The sequence below is a fragment of the Phodopus roborovskii genome, unplaced genomic scaffold, assembly GCF_943737965.1.
Source record: "Phodopus roborovskii unplaced genomic scaffold, PHOROB, whole genome shotgun sequence".
Lineage (NCBI taxonomy): Eukaryota > Metazoa > Chordata > Mammalia > Rodentia > Cricetidae > Phodopus > Phodopus roborovskii.
In genome coordinates this window covers 16,014,983-16,035,032 of record NW_026126517.1, presented here as the reverse complement: position 1 = coordinate 16,035,032, position 20,050 = coordinate 16,014,983, and the positions used below count along the sequence as shown (strand labels likewise).

General features: G+C 42.2%; 3 protein-coding genes across 4 annotated transcripts in view; 2 read left to right on the top strand and 1 right to left on the bottom strand.

The window, feature by feature from the left end:
* Spa17 (sperm autoantigenic protein 17) overlaps positions 1-20,050 on the top strand; it is a 380,810-nt gene that overhangs the window by 319,931 nt on the left and 40,829 nt on the right. The window lies entirely within an intron of this gene.
* Positions 3,583-11,222, top strand: Tbrg1 (transforming growth factor beta regulator 1). The gene is made up of 9 exons (XM_051197108.1): positions 3,583-3,769; positions 5,452-5,522; positions 6,130-6,350; positions 7,163-7,299; positions 7,575-7,721; positions 8,998-9,095; positions 9,294-9,404; positions 10,199-10,341; positions 10,876-11,222. Exons 1-9 carry the CDS (start codon positions 3,623-3,625, stop codon positions 11,019-11,021), a joined length of 1,221 nt encoding a protein of 406 aa, XP_051053065.1. The 5' UTR covers positions 3,583-3,622; the 3' UTR covers positions 11,022-11,222.
* Siae (sialic acid acetylesterase) overlaps positions 13,966-20,050 on the bottom strand; it is a 90,972-nt gene continuing 84,887 nt past the window's right edge. For both annotated transcript variants that reach the window (XM_051197107.1, XM_051197106.1), the window contains 3 exons: positions 18,994-19,151; positions 16,657-16,852; positions 13,966-15,254 (listed from right to left, as the gene is read on the bottom strand). In XM_051197107.1, coding sequence (XP_051053064.1) covers positions 14,958-15,254; positions 16,657-16,852; positions 18,994-19,151 — 651 coding nt within the window. In that variant the 3' untranslated portion in view covers positions 13,966-14,957. The remainder of the gene's footprint in view (positions 15,255-16,656; positions 16,853-18,993; positions 19,152-20,050) is intronic.

Here is a 20,050-nt window from a genome sequence, read left to right as displayed (position 1 = left end):
AAAATGAGTAAATAAATAAATGTTAACCATAAAAGTCACATTGAGCCACTTGTGTACATTCTCTGATTCACTACTCTACCCTTGGATCTAACTTTGCTCTGGTTCCATAGACTGTGTCTCTTAATGAACATTTTTTACTCTGTATGTTATGTATTTCATGAGAGAATTTTTACACAAGCCATTAGAACCCTTCTAACATAGGTAAGTAGAAAAACCTTCTGATAAAACTCAGGCAAATTTACCTAAAGCAGCCAAGAGCTTATTGACACTCACTGATGATGTGAATTAAAGTCTTATGTCATTAATAAAAGTTCAACTGCTCAGTGAGCACAGAAGCCTTTCATGATCTACACACCACCCACTATGTCAGTCTCTCCTCTTTCTTCCCCATTAGGTAAAAGGATGGACATGAAGGGTGGAGCAGGGAGAAAGAAGCTGTAGAAGACAGCCCAATTCATTCTTGTTTGTACAACTTAACAAGCTACTTTAAAACTCATTCTAACAGAATGGTTGTACTGTGGAATGAATTCATAACTTTCCTAACTGACAGACATGAGAGCAATCATGCCACTTTGAAAAGCCTCAAGTAGAAATTAAATATGAGGGATCCAAAACAAACCACAAGAACAAAAACACAACTACATTTTGGTAGTTGTGCCTCCTGACTACCAGAATGTGTCTTTGCAGTTAGACATACTTGAAGCCACAGATTAGCAGTTCCTACTGTATCAAAACCCAAAACACTGGGGCACTTTGATATGCATATGCTCTAGCCAAGTATCTCTGTCCTCAAAAGATCTCAGCTTCATTGTAGTAACATTTACATAGTGGTTCTGATAACACTGCCTCCCCTCCTCCTCTTCCTTCCCTTCCTCCTTCCCTCCTTCACCTTCACCTTCTGTGCCCACCCCCTCCCCCACTTCAAGCCACTACTGTCATGGATATTTCTAGAGGATCATGAGAAGAAATACCATAAATAGGAAATGTGATTCACCCTGCGGTGGGAGGAAAAACAAGTCACCTTACTCCACGAAGATGCTACTCACCTGTAATTTCTTTAAAATCCACAACAGAGAACCCTCTGGACTACTGTCCCCATACACACACCCTCGGATAGCCCTCTTCGGTCTCTTTGGAGGCCTTCCTTTAATTGCTAAATAAACTCCTGCTTAAATGCTGTAACTCTAGACTGCATTCTTTCCTTCCACAAGACTAGAAGCTAAAAGAAACCCCCACACCAGGTGCACACAGCTTCCACTGTAATCGGCTATTTGTAGTATCCATGCTTCTTATGACACTGGGTATTTGGACACGCAGTCTTGCCTCCAGAGTGTGATTCTCTACCCTTTACTGTACCAACAACTCCTTCAACTTTAGGGTGGCCAGGAGTAACTCCTTCAACAATTCTTCCTACTTTCTCCCTCCCTTTTTCCTACATGGTTGTTGCCATACCAAGCAAAATCTACTTCAGAAATAAACTTTATTTCTTTTCTTTTTTTTGGGGGGGGGGGTCAAGACAGGGTTTCTCTGTACGGCTTTGGAGCCTGTCCTGGAACTCTCACTGTAGACCAGGCTGGCCTTAAACTCACACCTGCCTTTGCCTCCTGAGTGATGGAATCAAAGGCGTGTGCCACAGCCACCACCACCCAGCTGAAATCAAACCCAGGGCCTTCGTTCACTAGACAAGTGTCCTATAACTGAGTTAGACCCTAGGCCATGGATTAAAAAGAAAAAAAAAATCTCCCCAAGCTGGATACTGTGGGATGTGGTGTAGTCCCAGAATTTGGGAGACAGAGACAGAATAAGGAATTCAGGATCATCTTCCCCTACACAATGAGTTTAAAAGCCCCAGACTTTAAAAGCCAACAAATAATAACAACAACAAATAAATAATACCATCTTGATTTATAAAATGTTCAAGGAAAGTGTGTTAATTGTAAATGAGGGAGTCTCTAATGAAGAAGAAACAATAAATATGCTTATGCACATTTCACTGAAGTCCACTGGTCAAAACAGCCTGCAGACTAAAATGGAAGCTGGCAGCTTCCTCCTGGTAGACATGAAGATGAATAACACAAATAAAGTCAGATCTCAAAGTCCAACAGAATGAAACACAGCTAGACAGAAAATTGGGCAATTAAAAATTACATTTTTTAGTAAGAATAAAGTCAATTGTGATTAGTACAACTTCTTTCAGGTTCCCAGATAAGATTCCAGTACATAGTTTCAGAGACAGTATATTTTGTAGGCTGTCATAATCCTGACAGCTTCCAAAACTAAAACTACAGGGCTGCCTTAGGTACATTTGTGAAGGCAAATGGCACCTGAGTTGCAGCATTAGACAAAATCATATCTATCAAAAGCAGCTTATAACCTGGGCAGTTACAGGAGTATATCTAAAGCTTTTTCTCTGTGTTAAAATCCATTTTGTCACAGGATGGTAGTGGCACATGCCTTTAATCTGGGAAGGCAGAGGCAGGAGGATCACTGTGAATTTGAGACCAACCTGGTCTACAGAGTAAGTTCCAGGAAAGCCAGGGCTACACAGAGAAACCCTGTCTTGGAAAACAAAACAAACAAAATTCATTTTGTCAAAGCTGCAACTTTTTTCTTACAGTGTTCAGAGATGAAGTACCTGGGTCACTTACTTAATTCTGTTTCGTTTCGTTTTGTTTTAATTAGTATTAGATTTTTCTTTAGTAATTTGGTAAATTGGTTAATTTTGTAACATCTTTCTGAACTTTCATGCACAATCTTAGATATCTTTATTTTGGTAATGTAACAGCAATTCCCTTCTGTATCAGGACTCTAGTTTGGAAATCCCATGCACCTCAGTACTTACATTGTTTTGAGAGAGAAAAAACACTGAGAGCAAGAGGCTCAGTCAACTGGTTTTGTGACACTATTAAAAGAATGTACGTCTGCTATCCAGTCTAGAACGATCTTGCACTTAAAGATTTGTCCATTCTTTAACTGATCTTAGTTATGAAGATTAAACGGTTAAAAAAAAAAATCGGGGGTGTACAAGGAAACACTCTTGGTTTCATTCAAAATGTGCTAACACTTCATTAAAACTGTTTGCTAACTACATCGCAAGCCCTGGAACAATCGAAGTTTTTTGGTTTTTTTCCCATATTCTACCCCCGAAGTTCACAACATTTGTGCGCACAGATATACTCAAGATTCCTAAAACACAGAAAGTTCTGCTCAGAGCAACTGGGAAAAGCAGATGTTGCCTCGCAGCTGCCTGAGTGCAGCGAGAACGGGAACGTCCGTAAGGGTTTTGTTTGAGAGGTGTTTTGTTTTTGGTTCGTTTTTCGTTGTTTTTGGTTTGTTTTTCGTTTTTTCTCTTCTGTTACTGCGCCTTCTAACACCCGGGTAAGACCGATCCTTTCCGGCCTCTGCTTTTCCGCACCGCCCTGAACCACACCTCTCCTCGAAGGCCTCCGCTAAGCCGGGAGCACCGCAGCTTCCAAACCCGGAAGTTGTAGTGGCTGCAGTGTTGCGCAACTTCCGGCGTGACTTCCTTTGGATACCGACGCGGAAGTGCTGGGGAGCGCCCGTTGTTTTCTTTCCCCTCGATGCCCCCCGCGGCCAGAAGCCCCCGAGCTGGGGCTAGATCATGAGCCTGCTGGGCGGCCTGGCTTCTGAGCCTCGCACCCCGCTGTCCCACAAGGCCAGAATGAAAAAATTCCCGAAGAAGAGCCAGAACGAGAAGTACCGGCTGAAGTACCTGCGGCTGCGCAAAGCGGCCAAGGCCACGGTGTTTGTGAGTCTGGGTTCAGCCGCTCTCTCCCTGGGGACTGTTTTCCCCACAGTATCAGTCCAGCGTTAATTTCATCACGTTATTAGTCCCCTACCCTATTGGTTATCATTTCTCTACTCCTCTGTAAATGAGGACTGCGAAGTGCTCCACCAGTAAACTGCCATCATTTTTGCTACGTTTCCTTTTCTAGTTGAGCTCAGTAGTCAAGTGTCTTTTAAGGCAAGAACACTCAAGCCCTGAGAGATGGTTTGCCCCGACTCCAACTTAAATATCCTGATTACAGTTTTTTTTTTTTATTATTATTTACACTACCCAACCGATTCCCTAAGTACACCCCAACCCCAATTCTGTGGCTGACACCTTGCTTAAACAGGCCCTTGAATCTTCCAAAAATGCCCAGGTTATGTAGCTCCCCTCTATGAGGCTACTTGGTGTTTCTGCCTTCTCTCTACCCAGTACTGGAAATGGAACCCATCACATAAGGATGAACTGCTTTGCCAACCAAGACTTATTAGGGTCTGATAAGTCTAATAATTAGACTATTCTGGCTTAACCAGAGTGCTTGGAAATAGGTATCTGTGCCAAATGCTCTCGCACATCTGAATTGGTGGTTTAACTCTTCTTTCTACAAAATTTCAGTTAAACTTATTAGGCCTTTTAGATGCATCAGGAAAGTTTTGACATTAAATCTGCCATTCCTAAAACATTAACATTAGTATGTGAATTGGAGAAAAATTAGGAAAGTAAATCAAGACATGCAGTACCTCATTTACTGTTCCCTTTTGTCACTTCATTTCAGAGTTGCCTAATGCTTAAAATGTTTCTTAAGGGTGATAGTTCCTTTAAGAGTACAAAAATCTTGTGAAGCCAGAGGATGTTTTGAACATTGAAATGGAGATTAAACCTGGGAAAGCTCCCAAATGGATGTTTCCTTCAGAATTGCTTTTAAGATAGGCTGAGTCATAAGTAAGGAATGATGATACTAAAGATTTCACATATTATTTCATTTCTTCTCATCCTTTTTCTAAGGTATTGCCCTGTAAAATACTGTTAGATGGTCCTTGTCAAGGTCAAGGCTGTTAAACATAGCTAGTCCTTAGAAATTTGTAGTGGTGTAAGTTCAGGTCTAAGTAGTATATATCCTTTTCTCTGCCAAAGGCTACACTAATGGAGTGGCCACATATCTTGATTTGCCTAGTGTATGTATGCAAACCCTGGTGTGCCATGTTTTTCTGGCATACATGGTAAAATTGCCCCTGTTCATGGAAAGGTGCCCCTTCATTGGATAAGAAATTATGTAATTACTCTGCCTGCAGTAGAACCCAACCTGCAGATTACTTTAAAGAAATTTCTTTTCCTTCTTAATGTGTGTGTGGTAGCAAGCACATGTAGAGGCTAGCAGACAACTGTCAGGAGTCCTTTCTCTCCTTCCAATATGGGTTTTGGGGATCAAATTCAAGTTGTTGTGCTTGCGTAGAAGGTGCCTTTCCCTGCTGAGACTTCCCAGCCCTGGAAAGATGCCCTTGTAGCTTTTGCACAGGGTGGAACAGCATTTCCCTTTCATCTGAAGCACAGAGAGCTTTGTTTGTTTGTTTGTTTGAGATACAAATCTTGTTCCCAGAAAATAGCTTCATTTTATTTGATTACAGTCCTTTTTTTTATTTTATTTTATTTTTTCCTTAAAGGAAAATGCTGCTATTTGTGATGAAATTGCTCGTCTTGAGGAAAAATTTCTCAAAGCAAAAGAAGAAAGAAGGTAAGCTAGCTTCATTTTGTTATTATTATTAGTGATTGACATGGAGGTGTTTTTGTGTGTGTGTGTTTGTTTTGTCAGTGAATTCTTGCACATTGCATAACCTCTAGGCCACTTGAGGCAATACAGAGAAACTCCAAACCTGTGGTGTTTCCCACTCAAATTTTGTTGGGCTCTGATGACAAGAGTTCTTCCTCGCATCTTTCTGTCACAGCCTTCTTGCTACATGTAATAAGTTCTCTTATTATCGCTTCCCAGTTATGAAAACCAAGGGATAAAAAACCCTGTTTCTCATTCTACAACTGTTCAGTCTGTATTTCCCTATTCAAAGCACAGTGGGTATGTGGTTACCTGTAAGTCATATGAATACCCTTCAGATGCCCTAAGGCCTTCCACCCTAAAGATAAGAGGAGCTCTAACCGTTGTCTTGACTTCTTGAATATGGATTATCTTCTTTAGTGTGTGTGTGTGTGTGTGTGTGTGTGTGTGTGTGTGTGTGTGGGTGTGTGTGTGATAATTCTGTAATTCCCAGTACTTAAGAAATGGATTGAGGGGGAAAAAAAAAAAGAACTTACCGCGTTTCCTCCCATTCATTCCTCTCCCACATCAGATACTTGCTAAAGAAGCTTCTCCAGCTTCAGGCTCTAACTGAAGGGGAACCACAGGCTCCAGCTCCTTCCCACAGCTCCAGTTTGCCCCTGGCTTATGGTGTGGCCGGCTCTGTGGGAACTATCCAGGGAGCTGGACCCAGCACTGGGGCCGAGGAACCTTTTGGAAAGAAATCCAAGAAGGAGAAAAAAGAAAAAGGCAAAGAGAACAACAAGCTGGAAGGTATTTTAAGAAGACAGTGTATCCATTGCCTGAATGGCTCTACTGTTAACAAAGAGCTGGTAGACTAACTAACTGGTAAACACAAGAGGCCACCTGTGTTTCCTATAGTCCCTTGAGAAGCCCATATAGATGGGGATAAGCAGCCTGAGCTTCTGCCCCCATCTTGTATCCTTGCAGTCACTAGACTGCACTCACTAGACTCTTTCCTAGAGGCAGGGTGGCCTTCTGAGCACACTGCTAGCTCAGCAATTCCTGGTTGAAGAATACTTAATGTTAAGATTTTTAGCACTGCAGTGCTTATACTAAAAGCGGTTACTGTTAGTAGACAAGTTAGATACTTGGGTTTTGGGGGACAAACCCCAGATGGCTATTTAGTGAATATAGATGGTACCTCAGTCAGTGAGTGGTTCACCTAGTGATTTTTCAGTTTTACCATTTTATGAAAGTAGGATACATTCAGTAAAAACTGGACTTTGAATTTTAATCTTTTCTTAGGATAGCTCTATGCAGTGTGGTGCTCTGATATTAGCTAGTGGCATGAGCCCACATCTCCTATTCAGACACAAACTTGTGGAAACACTTTATATTGCACAGTGTACTCAGTTGCCATGATGTTTGTTAAGTTAGGTATATTATATGTATTAACTTACAGTATTTTCTACTTATGATGGCTTTATGGTATAAAATACCACCATGAAGAGCATCTGCATAAACCAAGATTGGCTTTCTGCCTTTACCATTCATATGTAAATTTCCCCTCCCCTTCTCAATGGAAGGGACCTAAAGTGGGTGACCCCAGATTTGCGTTTCAGTTCTGAAGAAAACATCCAAGAAAAAGAAAATGGAGGGAGGTGCTCGCAAGCTGGTTCGGCCCATTACCCTGGATCCCTCAGGACGGCCTGTGTTCCCCATCGGACTAGGGGGTCTAACAGTATATAGCCTGGGGGAGGTGAGTGAGACCAGCATATAGACAGGATAATCAGAACCATGGGAGTGGGGTTGAGCCTTCCCTGTTCCCACTGGCAGCAGCCCTTTGCTGATCCATACCAGCCCCAGAAAATCTCTAGTCCCTACAAATCCAGGTCAGTTTTGTCTGCTCACAGCCATCACTTTCTTTGATTTGTCACTCTTTGCAACCCCAAAGTGGCTCTAAAGGCTACCATAGTAAACTGGGCTTCCAATGTCTTAAGTGACCTCAACTCGGGATTGGGGAATCTTTTGTAGATCATCACCAACCGACCTGGCTTCCATGATGAGAGTGCCATCTACCCTGTGGGCTACTGCAGTACTCGAGTGTTCGCCAGCATGAAGTGTCCAGACCAGAAGTGTCTATATACATGTCAGGTCAAGGATGGTGGTGTGCAGCCTCAGGTACTCATGCCAGTATAATTGTTTTCCTTTTTTTGGTTCAGTTTGCCCCCCCACCACCACCACCACCTTTTCTGTTTTGAGAACCTCCTTTATCTTTGGCTTTTTTAACTTATTCTGACACACTATAAGATACCTTGTAATCACCGTTTGTACAACACCAAGATGCAGAAAAACTGGCAAGCTCTGTTACAACTATAAGTCTGGGTGTTTGATCTGGGATACAAATTTGTCTTTTATTTTCTAGGTGATACCTCTTTCCGTAATTTTACCACACATACTGTTACTATTTGAGGCTAAAACAAGTTGACAAATTCATACAGAAAAGATATTTGATATCTTCTTTGCTTCTGCTGAGATACAAGGACCCTCAGGCAAAAATAGCAGTTTCAGAGTTCCTTGCTTGACTTTCTTATACAGCTGCCAGTCAAAAAAACTGAGCTGGAGGCATAGAGGATCCTTGAGTAGGAGAACCTGAGCCTGCCTAACTGGCTGGGGAAACTGCATCACTGTCGGAGCTCTGGCAGGTGGAGCTGGTATCTGACATCATCTCAGCCACACACCGTGCTCTACAGAAAGTGTGCCAATAGGCAAAGTTAGCGATGTGCAGGGTACCGCATTTTCAGCATCTGTAAATGCAGTGCATATCCAATCAGGGTCTCAGTAGAATTTTAATGAAAATCACAACATGATTCTTAATTTCCTCTGAGAGATGAAATGCTAAAAGAAAAATAAATTTTAATGTTCTTAGGTTACTAATCAAACAAGATTCTATCTTTAAGTATAATAGGATTGATTTATGATAAAAATTTAACTTAAAATTTTCCCCCAACATCAGGTGACTTTAGTTTGATAATAACCAATATTGGGAAATATGAAGAAAAATAAATACACAGTAAAAACTGGGAAAGTACCCTTTGGCCAAGAGTATTTCTAGGTACTCATGTTTTTCCCAGAGAAATAGAGAGTAACAGAACAATGTATCGCCTTTCTCTAAAGTACCATTTGTATTTGGACTTGGGCTGTAAGTGCATAGGACTGTATGGAGCAAATTCAGTGCTGACCACTGGCCAAAAGTCAAGCAAGATGTACAGAATCGGAAGTCACGGGATTTTCTGTTTACTTGGGTGTGAATTTTTAAGACCATTGTAAGAAACTTACGTGCCCATCTCCTGGCATGTGCAGCAGCTTCATCTCTAGAGCCTGAGACTGTTGTAGGAGTCCTACTACTCTACTTCTCCCCCTTGCAAAGTGACCTCATTGTTCCTGTCATTCTCAGTTTGAAATTGTTCCTGAAGATGACCCCCAGAACACCATTGTCAGCTCTTCTGCCGACGCCTGTTATGAAGAACTGGTCAGGATGATCAGTGCTGCAACGTAAGTTGGCCACCAGCTTGAGGACACACTAAAGGGTCACCATTAGCACAGCTGAGACCTTTTCTCTCTCAATGCCATACAGGCTCCTTAGCTGCTAGCCTCAGAGTATATTAGGAAATCTCAAGTGTGGCGTGTATTCAAGCCTGTTGTCATCTCCTCCTAAGCTCTCATCAAGTTAAAGCTCTCTCTTCTGCTTAGGGGGAAACTGATGCCTAACCTACTCTCATGTGGTGCTGAGTTCTTCGGGTTTTCTCATCCAATCATCCACAACCTGATTCAGAGTTGTCCAGAAGCCCAAAACTGTGTCAAGTAAGTGGGAACAAACCTCTTCCATTGGTAGACGCTCAGTTGCCAGCTGACCAGTGTCCTAAACTGGCAATTACTTTATTCGTGTATGCATTTCTGTGTCAAAGGTGAGCTTGCTCCTTCACCGTGTGCCACAACTTTGACCCACTTACCCATCTAGACAGGTGAGCAGGAGCCCGGTACCCCGTGTGTTGCATCCCGGGGTGACTGCTCCATATCCGGAATGCTTGATGAGATGTGCTTCAGATGTGCTTTATTTGGTGGTCATTTGGGGTTTTCTAAGACTTTCTATTGTATGGAGGTGCACACCTGGAGTTCCCATAGTCAGGAGGCAGAGGCAGGCAGATCTCTTGAGTCTTTAGATCAAGTTTGGGCAGGAGAGTGACTTTATATACATAAGAGGTAACTTGGGAGCAAAACTAAGTCTAAACAGGAAATTCAGTGTTTCCTTTATGCATTACACATACACCCTGGACAGTTTTCATGTAATATTTTAGTGCACCTTCATTTTAATTGTGACCATCCCACGAGGTGTGGGTTGGTTACACAAAATGTTTTAGGATTCTTTTAAATTCTCAAATTAAGGCTGCTCAATTTGTGCCACTCTTGGTGTATACAGTGGAGCACTGTCACCAGAGGCTTGCCTGCTCGTTTGCTTGGGTTGTTTTCTTAGCTGATGCTTTTTAGGTGTGTAGAGGGAAAGACCCAATTGGGGGGTGGGGGAGAATGTGGCTACTTTGGTAGGAAGGTATTATGGACTAACAGACAGCTCTCAAGAATGGTTCCCTTTGATCCAGTTATCAGTGGGTGAAGTCTGACGTGTGCAAACCTGGGAAGGGTCAGCTCTCCCAGGAGTTGTCAGAGAATGATGCAGCTATGAGCCTTGAAGCCTTTGAGACACAGACCTTTGACGATGACCACGAGGACTCCATTCTGCCAGGTATCTTTTAACTTTTACCCTTTTGGCTTGAAAACCGACCATTTTTAGACTGTGGTACCCTTGTCACACATTGGAGGGTAGTGAGTAACATGCTTCTCTGAGCCAGCTATAGAGAGTGCAGAGTGAGGGGGATGTGAAGGCTGCCTGGGGCTTCCATGTTATTCACAGAACCTGGCCAGCAACTTGAGTGTCTCATTCTGTAGCTTAAGTTACAGAGTGGAAATGGTAGGGTTTGCTGTACAAGAAATAAAACTTAAAGGTCAGTGGTGTCTTTTAGCCCTGTGTTGCCTGGATTATTTCCCATAAATGGAAAGTGGTCATGGGCTCAGCAATTTTAGGTTCATAACAGTTTGTGTATGGCACTTCTCTACATCTATTCATTTTCTTCCCATTGTTAAACACCTGTCTGTTTATTGAGGGCAAAATAGGGTCGACTTTTACAAATGTAAGGAATTAAGAGGCTGCATATTCGGCCAAGTCAAATTGTCATGAGATTCCCAGGCAATGGTGCAATTAAGGATTTGTTTCTTCCAGGGTCCCTGGACCTACCCGAGCTTCAGCATGAAGCCTTTGTGTCGTCTTACCAGCCAGAGTTCCTGACACACGAACCCTTGGTGGACACTGACCTGCAGCACCTGAAGTCTCCATCACAATGTAGCCCAATGCAGTCTTCAGACTGAAGAAGGGGGGGAGCCCACTTCCTTCTCATCATGAGTTTTTGACCTAAACTAAAACTTACTCTGTGTGGGAGAAAGCAGCAGTCTTTTGGAAAGGAGAGATGATATTAACACACTTCATCGTGGATGTTCCGGTGCTGACAGTGTACCCTGGGCGAAACTTCAGTTGCTTTTATTTTTAGTAATAAATATCTCTTGACAGTTCTGCTTATTTTTATCTTCTTGTAGTCAGGATATATTCATGTTTGCTTAGCTCTCCCTGAAGTGAACCTTTATAAACATCGTCTGTTTGGGCTACTATAACAAAATACCATACATTAGGTAGCTTATAAACAAGTTTATTTCTCAGTTTGGGAGCCAGGGAAGTCAAGAGTTCAAGATTCCTGGTGATAGCTTGGTCCTTAGCTGGCTTGCTAAGACTAAAGATGTGGAAGGGAGTCACCAGGTCCCTTTTATAGGGCACTAGTTCTGTGCAGAACCCTTTTGACCTACTCTCCTCCTTAAGGCTGTAACTATAACATCACAGAGGACTAACAAAGTAAGTTCTTGGCAGCAGCTAATTCATGAAGTAAACAGAATCTAATTCTAGTCAGGAATATTGAGTCACCAGCCCCTGTAACCCAGACCCCAGCTTTTTTTTTTTTTTTTTTTTTTTTTTTTTTTTTTGGTCTGTATCAGTAGGACAACTTCTCTAATTATCTCTATCTAAGAATGCATATTTGTGTTCATCTTTTTTGTCAAATTTTGCACTCCTTTTGAGGGGATAAAGTCCTCTAACTCAATTCCTTATTAAAAAAAATTCACTTGTACACGTGTTAACACAAATTCAAACAAGACACAGTTGAGTGAAATCAGTTCCCTTCCTCCATACAGACTCGTCATTTCATTTTGACCATATTTTACACAACTGGACTTTCTAGTTCCCAAATACAACATTAAAGGTGGGGGAGGGAGCTTCCTGTGCCGCCTACTGCATCAGTGTGCCACATTACTTGGGCCCAAGTTCATAGCTTCCTGTTTGCCAAGCTGGAAGAAGAGAGAACAGGAATAACTCGCTGGTCTTGTTTTGTCAAGTTACTAGAGCATGCTCCTTTTACCATACAAAAATACCGACACATTGGATTACAACCTGAGTAAAGACAAACTAAGCATTTAATTTTTAAGCAAGCATGGTGGTACACACCTTTAATCCCAAAAAGGGAAAGCAGGCAGACTTGTGGGTTCAAAGCCAGCCAAGACTAGAGATCCTATCTCCAAAGACATTTTTTACAATTCCGTGGATTAGCCCAAGTTCACAACTTCTGAACTACAAACCTTAATCCACTAACTGCTTAAATTTAAGAAGTTGCTGGGTATAGTGGCCCATGCCTTTAATCCCACCATTTCAGAGGTAGGGGTAGGCAGATCTCTTGAGTTCAAGGGCATCCTAGTTTACACAGTTCCAGGACAGTCAGAGCTACATAGTGAGACCCTATCTCAAAAAGAAACAAAAAAAACAAAAATTTTGAAAATGGACATCTACATCTTTTCAAAGTAAAATAAATAAGTTCACATCCCACTAAAATGTATCAGATATGTAAAGGTTTGCTTCAACTATAGTGTGTATCTGTATTTGCATACTATATATGTAAATCGTGTAAATATATATGTAATTTTTATATATGTGACATGATTATAATGTCATATATACAAACACACATATATGTACATATATATACATACATACATACATACATATATAAAATATGAAATACAATACAAGACAGGGCAAAGTTAGCACAGCAGTGTTTCTCCTTGAGTGAGTGAAGATTCAGAGCTGGTTTTTACTGATACTCTCCTTTAACCAATTTTCTAGCCAGTGATTAATTTTCAAACAGTAAAGAAATTATTTCCATTTGGGGAAATATACAAACCCCTCACAATGTTTTGGACTTTTCAAACACAAAATATTTGATTCATCCATGGCTTCATTACTGCACGGATTACCTGAAACAAAGTTTGTACTGTATGCACCAATTATTGGGCGTTAAAGGACATTGGGCTTGGGGGTTCTTGCCTACCTCTAGCAGCCTCCACATTAGAACAATGTGGGCATATGTGTCAGTGATGAACCATCCTAACTTCATCTTAAGTATGGAAGCCACTTGGTTATAAGGTCAGAGTAAGTTTGTTTCTGTTTGCTGCAATTCAAGCTTGACCCTGTTTTGGCCTGTTCCTGTAATTTGACTCACATCTTCAATATACTCTGATAAGATGTTCTGCCAAATAATTTTTGAAATGTTCAGCTAAATTTCTATGTAATCAAAATTCCTCTGGAAATCCCCCAATTCTTGAAAAACCCCTAGTCTTGCAGATTTTTTGGACTATATAAACCCTTCCATCTCCTGTGTTCAATGCTGTTTTTTCAAACCAACACCAATTTAGGGAGATAGCCCTGTCTGACAGAAAATAAAGCCTGCATAATTTGACCAAAGAATTTGGGTGATGGTTCTTACTCTCATTTGGTGGGATTAATACCAGGGTTTGGCAGAAGAACCATCAGATAGAATTGACCTTTTCTTGGGAACTGATGGTTACTAGGCTTATTTTCTCATGTAGCCAGATACAGAGAGGTCAAAGTGTGAGCATTAGGAGTTAAATGCAGGCTAGAAATACACACAAGTCAAGAGCCCTTGCAGAATGTATAGCTTGGGGGTTTTGTTTGTTTGTTTGTTTGTTTGTTTTGTTTTTGTTTTTTGTTTGTTTTGTTTTTAACCAAATAAACTCCTGACACATCTTTCTTGCTGCTTCTAATGGCACCAGAGCCCCACAGTGATGAGAAATGCTCATTGCTTCACATCAAAGAACAAAAAAGCTACCTACAGGTGACATTTGGACTCCTTTCCCATGCTTCGAGGCACTTTGTAAGTCTCTAACAGTTAATTTGACTGTATATACAGACACATCATTAATTACAATACTTTTATTTCTAATATCTTTATGGGGTGTTCAAGACTGTTTTTCTAGATAATTCTGACTGTTCTGGAACTCACTCTGTAGATCAACTGGCCTTGAAGTCAAAGATTTGCCTGTCTCTGCCTCTCAAGTGCTTGAATTAAAGGTGTGGGCATCACTTGGCTTATTCCCGACTTCTAATAGATGCAATTTTCATAGCTGCCAGCTGTCTATCATCAAATGGTAAATTGCATCATCACCTTTGCCTTGCCTATACTTGCTCTAAAAGCTAATCATGTAGCTTTCCTGTCAACCTAAATTCTTTCCTCAATAGGGATTAACCTTAGTTGAACTTCTATTTCTCAGGGACTTGAGATTTACTTTAAGAACCCATTTGCCCCATGTACATCTACTTTCATGTGTCCCTATGCCTGTGATTTGGGCTCTCACTCTTAAGGCCAGTCCTTGGTACCTGCCAATATGCCTAAACATAACACTGATTGTGTCAGGTTCATTTTAGAATAAGATTTGGGCTGAAAGCAGGTAGTTTTGAATAACTTAATGAGGATACAAATATGTGGTGTGTCTAGGGTTACTTGAAATATTTTGTCATGGGGTAGGAACATTTGATGAAGATTCTGCTCCCTAGATGGAAACTTCATAGCATTCCTTAGCCATTTTGGGAGTTTTGTAAAGAGCACACAAAGCACCAGCCTCTGAGGCCTTTAAAATCTCTTGCAGGCTAAGAACCAAAGTTTTGCATGAAGGGCAGATATAGGGCATCCACTCCCTAAACAGGGAAGTGGTGGTAGTAATGCCCAGGGTTGTAGTTAAGAATTAGATCAGCACAGAGCTTGAGGTAACTAGAGGACAAAGATGAGCATTTCAAGTGTCTATTAGCCAGTGCTCATCTCAGAATACAGGAACAGCCATGGGCTAGCAGGGAGCTATTCAGTGAGGCTTCTAGTATTTGTTGTCATCATTTAAACTTCTAAATGCCCAAATCTAAAGGCCTCGCCCTTGTATAAAAGAGTTGGTACTACTCCAAATGTCCTTTGAGCCCCCTGCCCTACGCCTGGGAACCTGGTGTGTAATAAGAGCAGTGAAGGGAGGAGCTGGCAAGGTACTGCTAGGGTGGTAAATGGCACATTGCTTATAGTCACAGGGCCATGTGGTCCAGGCATAGCGAACAGCAACCACAGTGCCAAGACAAGCATCGACACCCAAGATCAGGGTCTTGGTAGAAAAACTGTTCACAGGAGCAGGAAGCCATTTGCACTGATGGTCACTGCAACAGGAGATCTAATAAGAGAAAAACAGAATAGACAGGCAAGTTAGAAGGGTGTACCAAAAAAACTGGGAACTGCTCTTTCAGGCATACTAGAAAGGAATGAAAATAAGGCCACTCTGAGCCAAAGACAAGTTTCCTACAGTAATTAGAACCTAGAACAGATGGGTCTGGTGACACAGAACAAGTTAACAGTAAATGTTCATATAGGCTAAAGGTATAGCTTGGTGGAAGAGCACATGCCTAGCATGTACGAGGCCCTGGGTTTGATCCCAGCACCAAAAAGAAATTTCAATGTTCAAGTGATTAAATAACTAAAAATCAATTAAAAACTATACTTCCCAGGGACACAAGCATTCAGGGACTGGACCCCTGAACATTTTCCAGTGGACCCCTCCCTCCAGATGGCAAAGCCATCACGCCAGCAGCAATGTGTGAGCTAGCAACCCAATGGTGGCTCTCTGTCACTCCCAGAGAAGGTATGCAGTAAAAACAGGACACAAAGTAACTGTGGCTGCTGAACCTTGGACAGTAGAAAGCAGTCCAGAGAAGGCAAATTTTCCAGACCCTAAGATTAAAGTCTACCCTAACCCCAACCATGGTTCCAGGGCCAGGTGAAAGGCAAACAGACCACCAGCTGGCAACAGGCAGAGTACAGATCGCTCCAGTCTCCAAATTCACCTCAAGCCCATGTGGAAAGAAGCAGAGGACACTCAATGACCAGGCGTCTGAGGTATGTGGACTCCTGGGAGCTGCAGCTCTAAACTCCTGCATAAAGGGTACCTGTCACTGTTAGCACCTCCTACAGTGTCCTCTCTTCACACATCACCTCCTAGCCTGGTGTCCTCAGGTTGCCCAAAATGAACCATCTAGGAATGCCTCTCTTCTCAACTACAAGAGATTCTAATTCATCTTTTTAATCAGTGGCCCCAATTCTACAGAAGTGACCCCTGCTGGGTAGTGGGAGAAAGTAGACTGTCTACATCCATTCATACTAAGCTGGAAATCGCCAAGCTTACGATTTTCAAGGGATGCTAAACCCTAAGAATTTCAGATTTTAGTAGCATACAACAAAAAAAGCTAATGTTCAGGGGATTATTTTAGAGCAATGATCATTTAACAGATAAAGTACAAATAAGATCATTCTCTGAGCCAAGGTGACTGCCCTGAGAAAGAAAATTGGAAAGGAATGCAGTTTATTAGGGGCTATTTTTCCCTTCCCTGGTTGCTCTATCAAACTTGTGTCCGCACTAATGGATCAGTAGTTGTGCATCTGTCCCTCTGAGATAAGCTCAACACCACCCCAGCCAACCAGCAGCTGTTTCATCATCACATTAGTGATGGAAAAGGGCCCCTATGGGGAAAGATCCCCAACTACCTCACCCCCCCCCCCACACACACACACACTATTCTCACCTCAAATGACTTGTTATCTTGCCTCAGCACCTGGATTTCCTGGTCATATGTGAGGTTGAGCAGCTCATTGTGAGTCAAGAGTTCTATCTTCGTAGGTAGTGGTCCTTGAAAGGTCAAATTTGTCTCACCATAAGCCAGAGCTCGAGCCCCCAAGTGCAGTCGATAAGCCACAGTCTGTTTATCTCGGGGGTGGATGCTGCAGCATAAAGAAAGTGTGGGGGAGGGTGATGGGACTGAGCTCCACAATAACCATGTGTTATAAGACAGAGTATTCAAGTCACTCAGATAGGGATAAAACAAAACATTCTTCAAAGGTGTGTTTTTTATTTTACGTGCATGTATGTTCTGCCTGCATGCATCGCATGCATACCTGGTGCCCATGGAGCCCAGAAGAAAGTGTCACATCCTCTAGAACTGGAGTTACAGGTAGTTATGAGCCACCATATGGGTTCTGGGAACCAAATTGGGGTCCTCTGGAAGAATGGCAAGTGTTCCTAACCACTGAGGCATCTCTCTGATCCCTGAAATCTTTTTTTTTTAAAGGAGGAGGAGGGCTGGGTGCAGAGCACGCCTTTAATCCCAGCACTTGGGAGGCAGAGGCAGGTGGCTCTCAGTAAGTTCCAGGCCAGCTTACTCTGCAGAGTGAGTTCCAGGACAGGCTCCAAAGCTACAGAGAAACCCTGCCTCAAAAAGAGGAAAGAATTTCTGATATGGTGGCACATGCCTGTATAACAGCACTTATGAGGCAGAGGCAAAAAGATCACAAGTTCAAAGCCAGTCTAGTCAACACAGTGATATCCTGTCTCAAAATGCTAAAGAAAAAAAGAAGGGGGCAAAGGAAGAGGAAGAAAAGTTAAAGGAAAGAAAAAACAGAGTTGGCTGAAATCAATAATTAGTGGCTAGTGACCTTAAGAACAACCGTTAGTGATAACAAGAGATGAAGCTCTAACCTTCAGTGGATTTAGAACCTTACAGCAACAGAGGGCTAGAAGGAAGAAAAGGAGAGAGAAGGGTGGAGAGTAAGGGGATAGGTTAGACTGTTGATTGCAATTTAGGTATACTATGCATCAGCCTTCTATGCTGGAATGTGCTGCAGAAATCCCAGCCTAGGATAGCTAACATATTGCTGCCACTGAAAGTCATCCTTCATGTGATCAGATGTTCATCATTTGAGTCTGTCTGTCTTTTATTTGGTCATTCAATAAATATTATCAAGTTCCCTCTATAATCTAAAGGCCAGGTATCAGACTCCATTTCATATTTGAAATCCAGTATCCTACAGCTAGTATGCAATAACTCATTGGTGCTAACAACAAAAATGCCATCCTTCTCTGAGTCCATCCCAGAATCTCAAGGCCTAGTCTCACTAAAGGTGATTATATCCATGATTTATATTAGTGATTCAGTGTAAGCAGAAATGACTCGTGTGCTATGGTTTGTGTTGTCTTGACACAGGCCAGAGCCATTTTAGAAGCAGGAACCTCAAGTGAGAAAATGCTCCCACCAGATTGGCCTGTGGGTACACTTTCTTGGTAGATAATTGATGTGGGAAGGTCCAGCCCATTGTGGGCAGTGCCACCCTGGGCTGGTGGTTCTGGGTTCTGTAAGAAAGCAGGCTGACCAAGCCACAGGGAGCAAGCCAGTAAGCAGCACATCCCTCCGTAGCCTATGCATCAGCTCCTGCCTCTAGGTTTCTGCCCTGCTTCAGTTCCTATCCTAACTCCCTTTGAGGATGGACTGTGATGTAGAACTCTATGCTGACATAAATCATTTCCTTTCTAGGTACTTTTGCTCATGGTGTTATGTAGCAGCAATAGAAACTTTCACTGATACACATGGTTTCCAGACAACAGCACTAACTTCCCAATGTAAGACTTAAAAGTAATGATGGAAGGAAGATAAACTTGGAGACTCACTTCTTTAGGGATGGTACCAGGGTTTGAATCCAAAGCTTGGGACACAATAGATAAGTACCCCCACTACTAAGCTACATCCCAGCTCTTTGTAGGCTTTTGCTCTGGATCTGTGAACAACTCTTAATAGCAAAATCTCTACAGACCTGCTTTGATTGAGTGTGAACATGACCTAAGTTTTTGTTGTATCAAAGCAATGAGGTAGTGCCAAGGGGATCTTGTTCAGTTGGTTGGTCAGGGTCTCTGTATTTGGGAAGGGTGCTTTGGTTTGGATTATTGTAGCACATCCCAACATAGGTAATTGATACATAGTATCTAAACTCCAACCCAAAGTCCAATCCATCTCATTACAAATAAACATCACAGTGAAAGACAACAGACAAGAACATTCACTGATAAAGCAAAGTTGAAGAAGCAAGCATACCTGCCAAAAGGTGAGTCCTTATCACAGAGATCCATAGCAACAGCCATGAAAGTATTGGGCATCTTCAGGTTAGGGACAAAGCCAAAATCTGCTGTTTGATGCCAGCGGATCTCAGGAAATCCATAATCTGATGTGTTCATCAATTCGTATGAAGACAGCTAGAAAAGAAACATGCTATCCTATCATTTTTGCTGCGCTAGATCCTTGGATGCTGCTCACTGACACTGCTCACTAGATGCTTCTCACTGGAAGCTTCTCACTGACACTGCTCACTGACATTTCTCACTGACAGCTGTCACTGACACTGCTCACTGGAAGCTTCTCACTGACACTGCTCACTGGATGCTTCTCACTGACACTGCTCACTGGAAGCTTCTCACTGACACTTGTCACTGACACTGCTCACTGGAAGCTTCTCACTGATGCTTTGCTTCTGCTCTACTGTTTTGTCCAAACATTCACTCAATTATTTTCTGAACATCTCATCAGGCAGGGTCTTTCCAAAGATGGACAACATAATCTCCAACAGCCACGTGGCCTTTTTTACACTGTGTTGGGAGTTTTATTCTTCCTCCCACTCAATCCAGGCTCATCCTGTGGTTTGCTGATCAACAGAATGTAGCAGAATTTTTATGCAACCTGAGTCTTTGCCCAGAAGCCTTTGCTTGTGGCTTTGTGTTCTTAAAACCATGCATTGGCCATGGGAGGAAAAAAAAAAGTCCAGCTACTCCGCTAGAGATATTGGGAATAGAGGAGGCTTTGGACAAATTATGAAGACAGCTAGAAATAGCAGCTGAGGTGCCAGTTATGTGAATTCTAGATCCAGTAGTCAAGGTATGGCCACATACGCAACACCCAGGACAGAGATAAACCATCCCAACATAGCTCTGCCTAGCCAGCCTGAAGAACATAAATGGACACAATAAAGTTTTATGCTACTAATCTAGGGTAAATTGTTACAAAGCAACAGGGAACTGAAGGTGAGTATGCAGTATAGGGCTGGCACTACAGAGAAGCAAAAGAGAATCCACCCATTCCTTCTCATATCCACGCATCT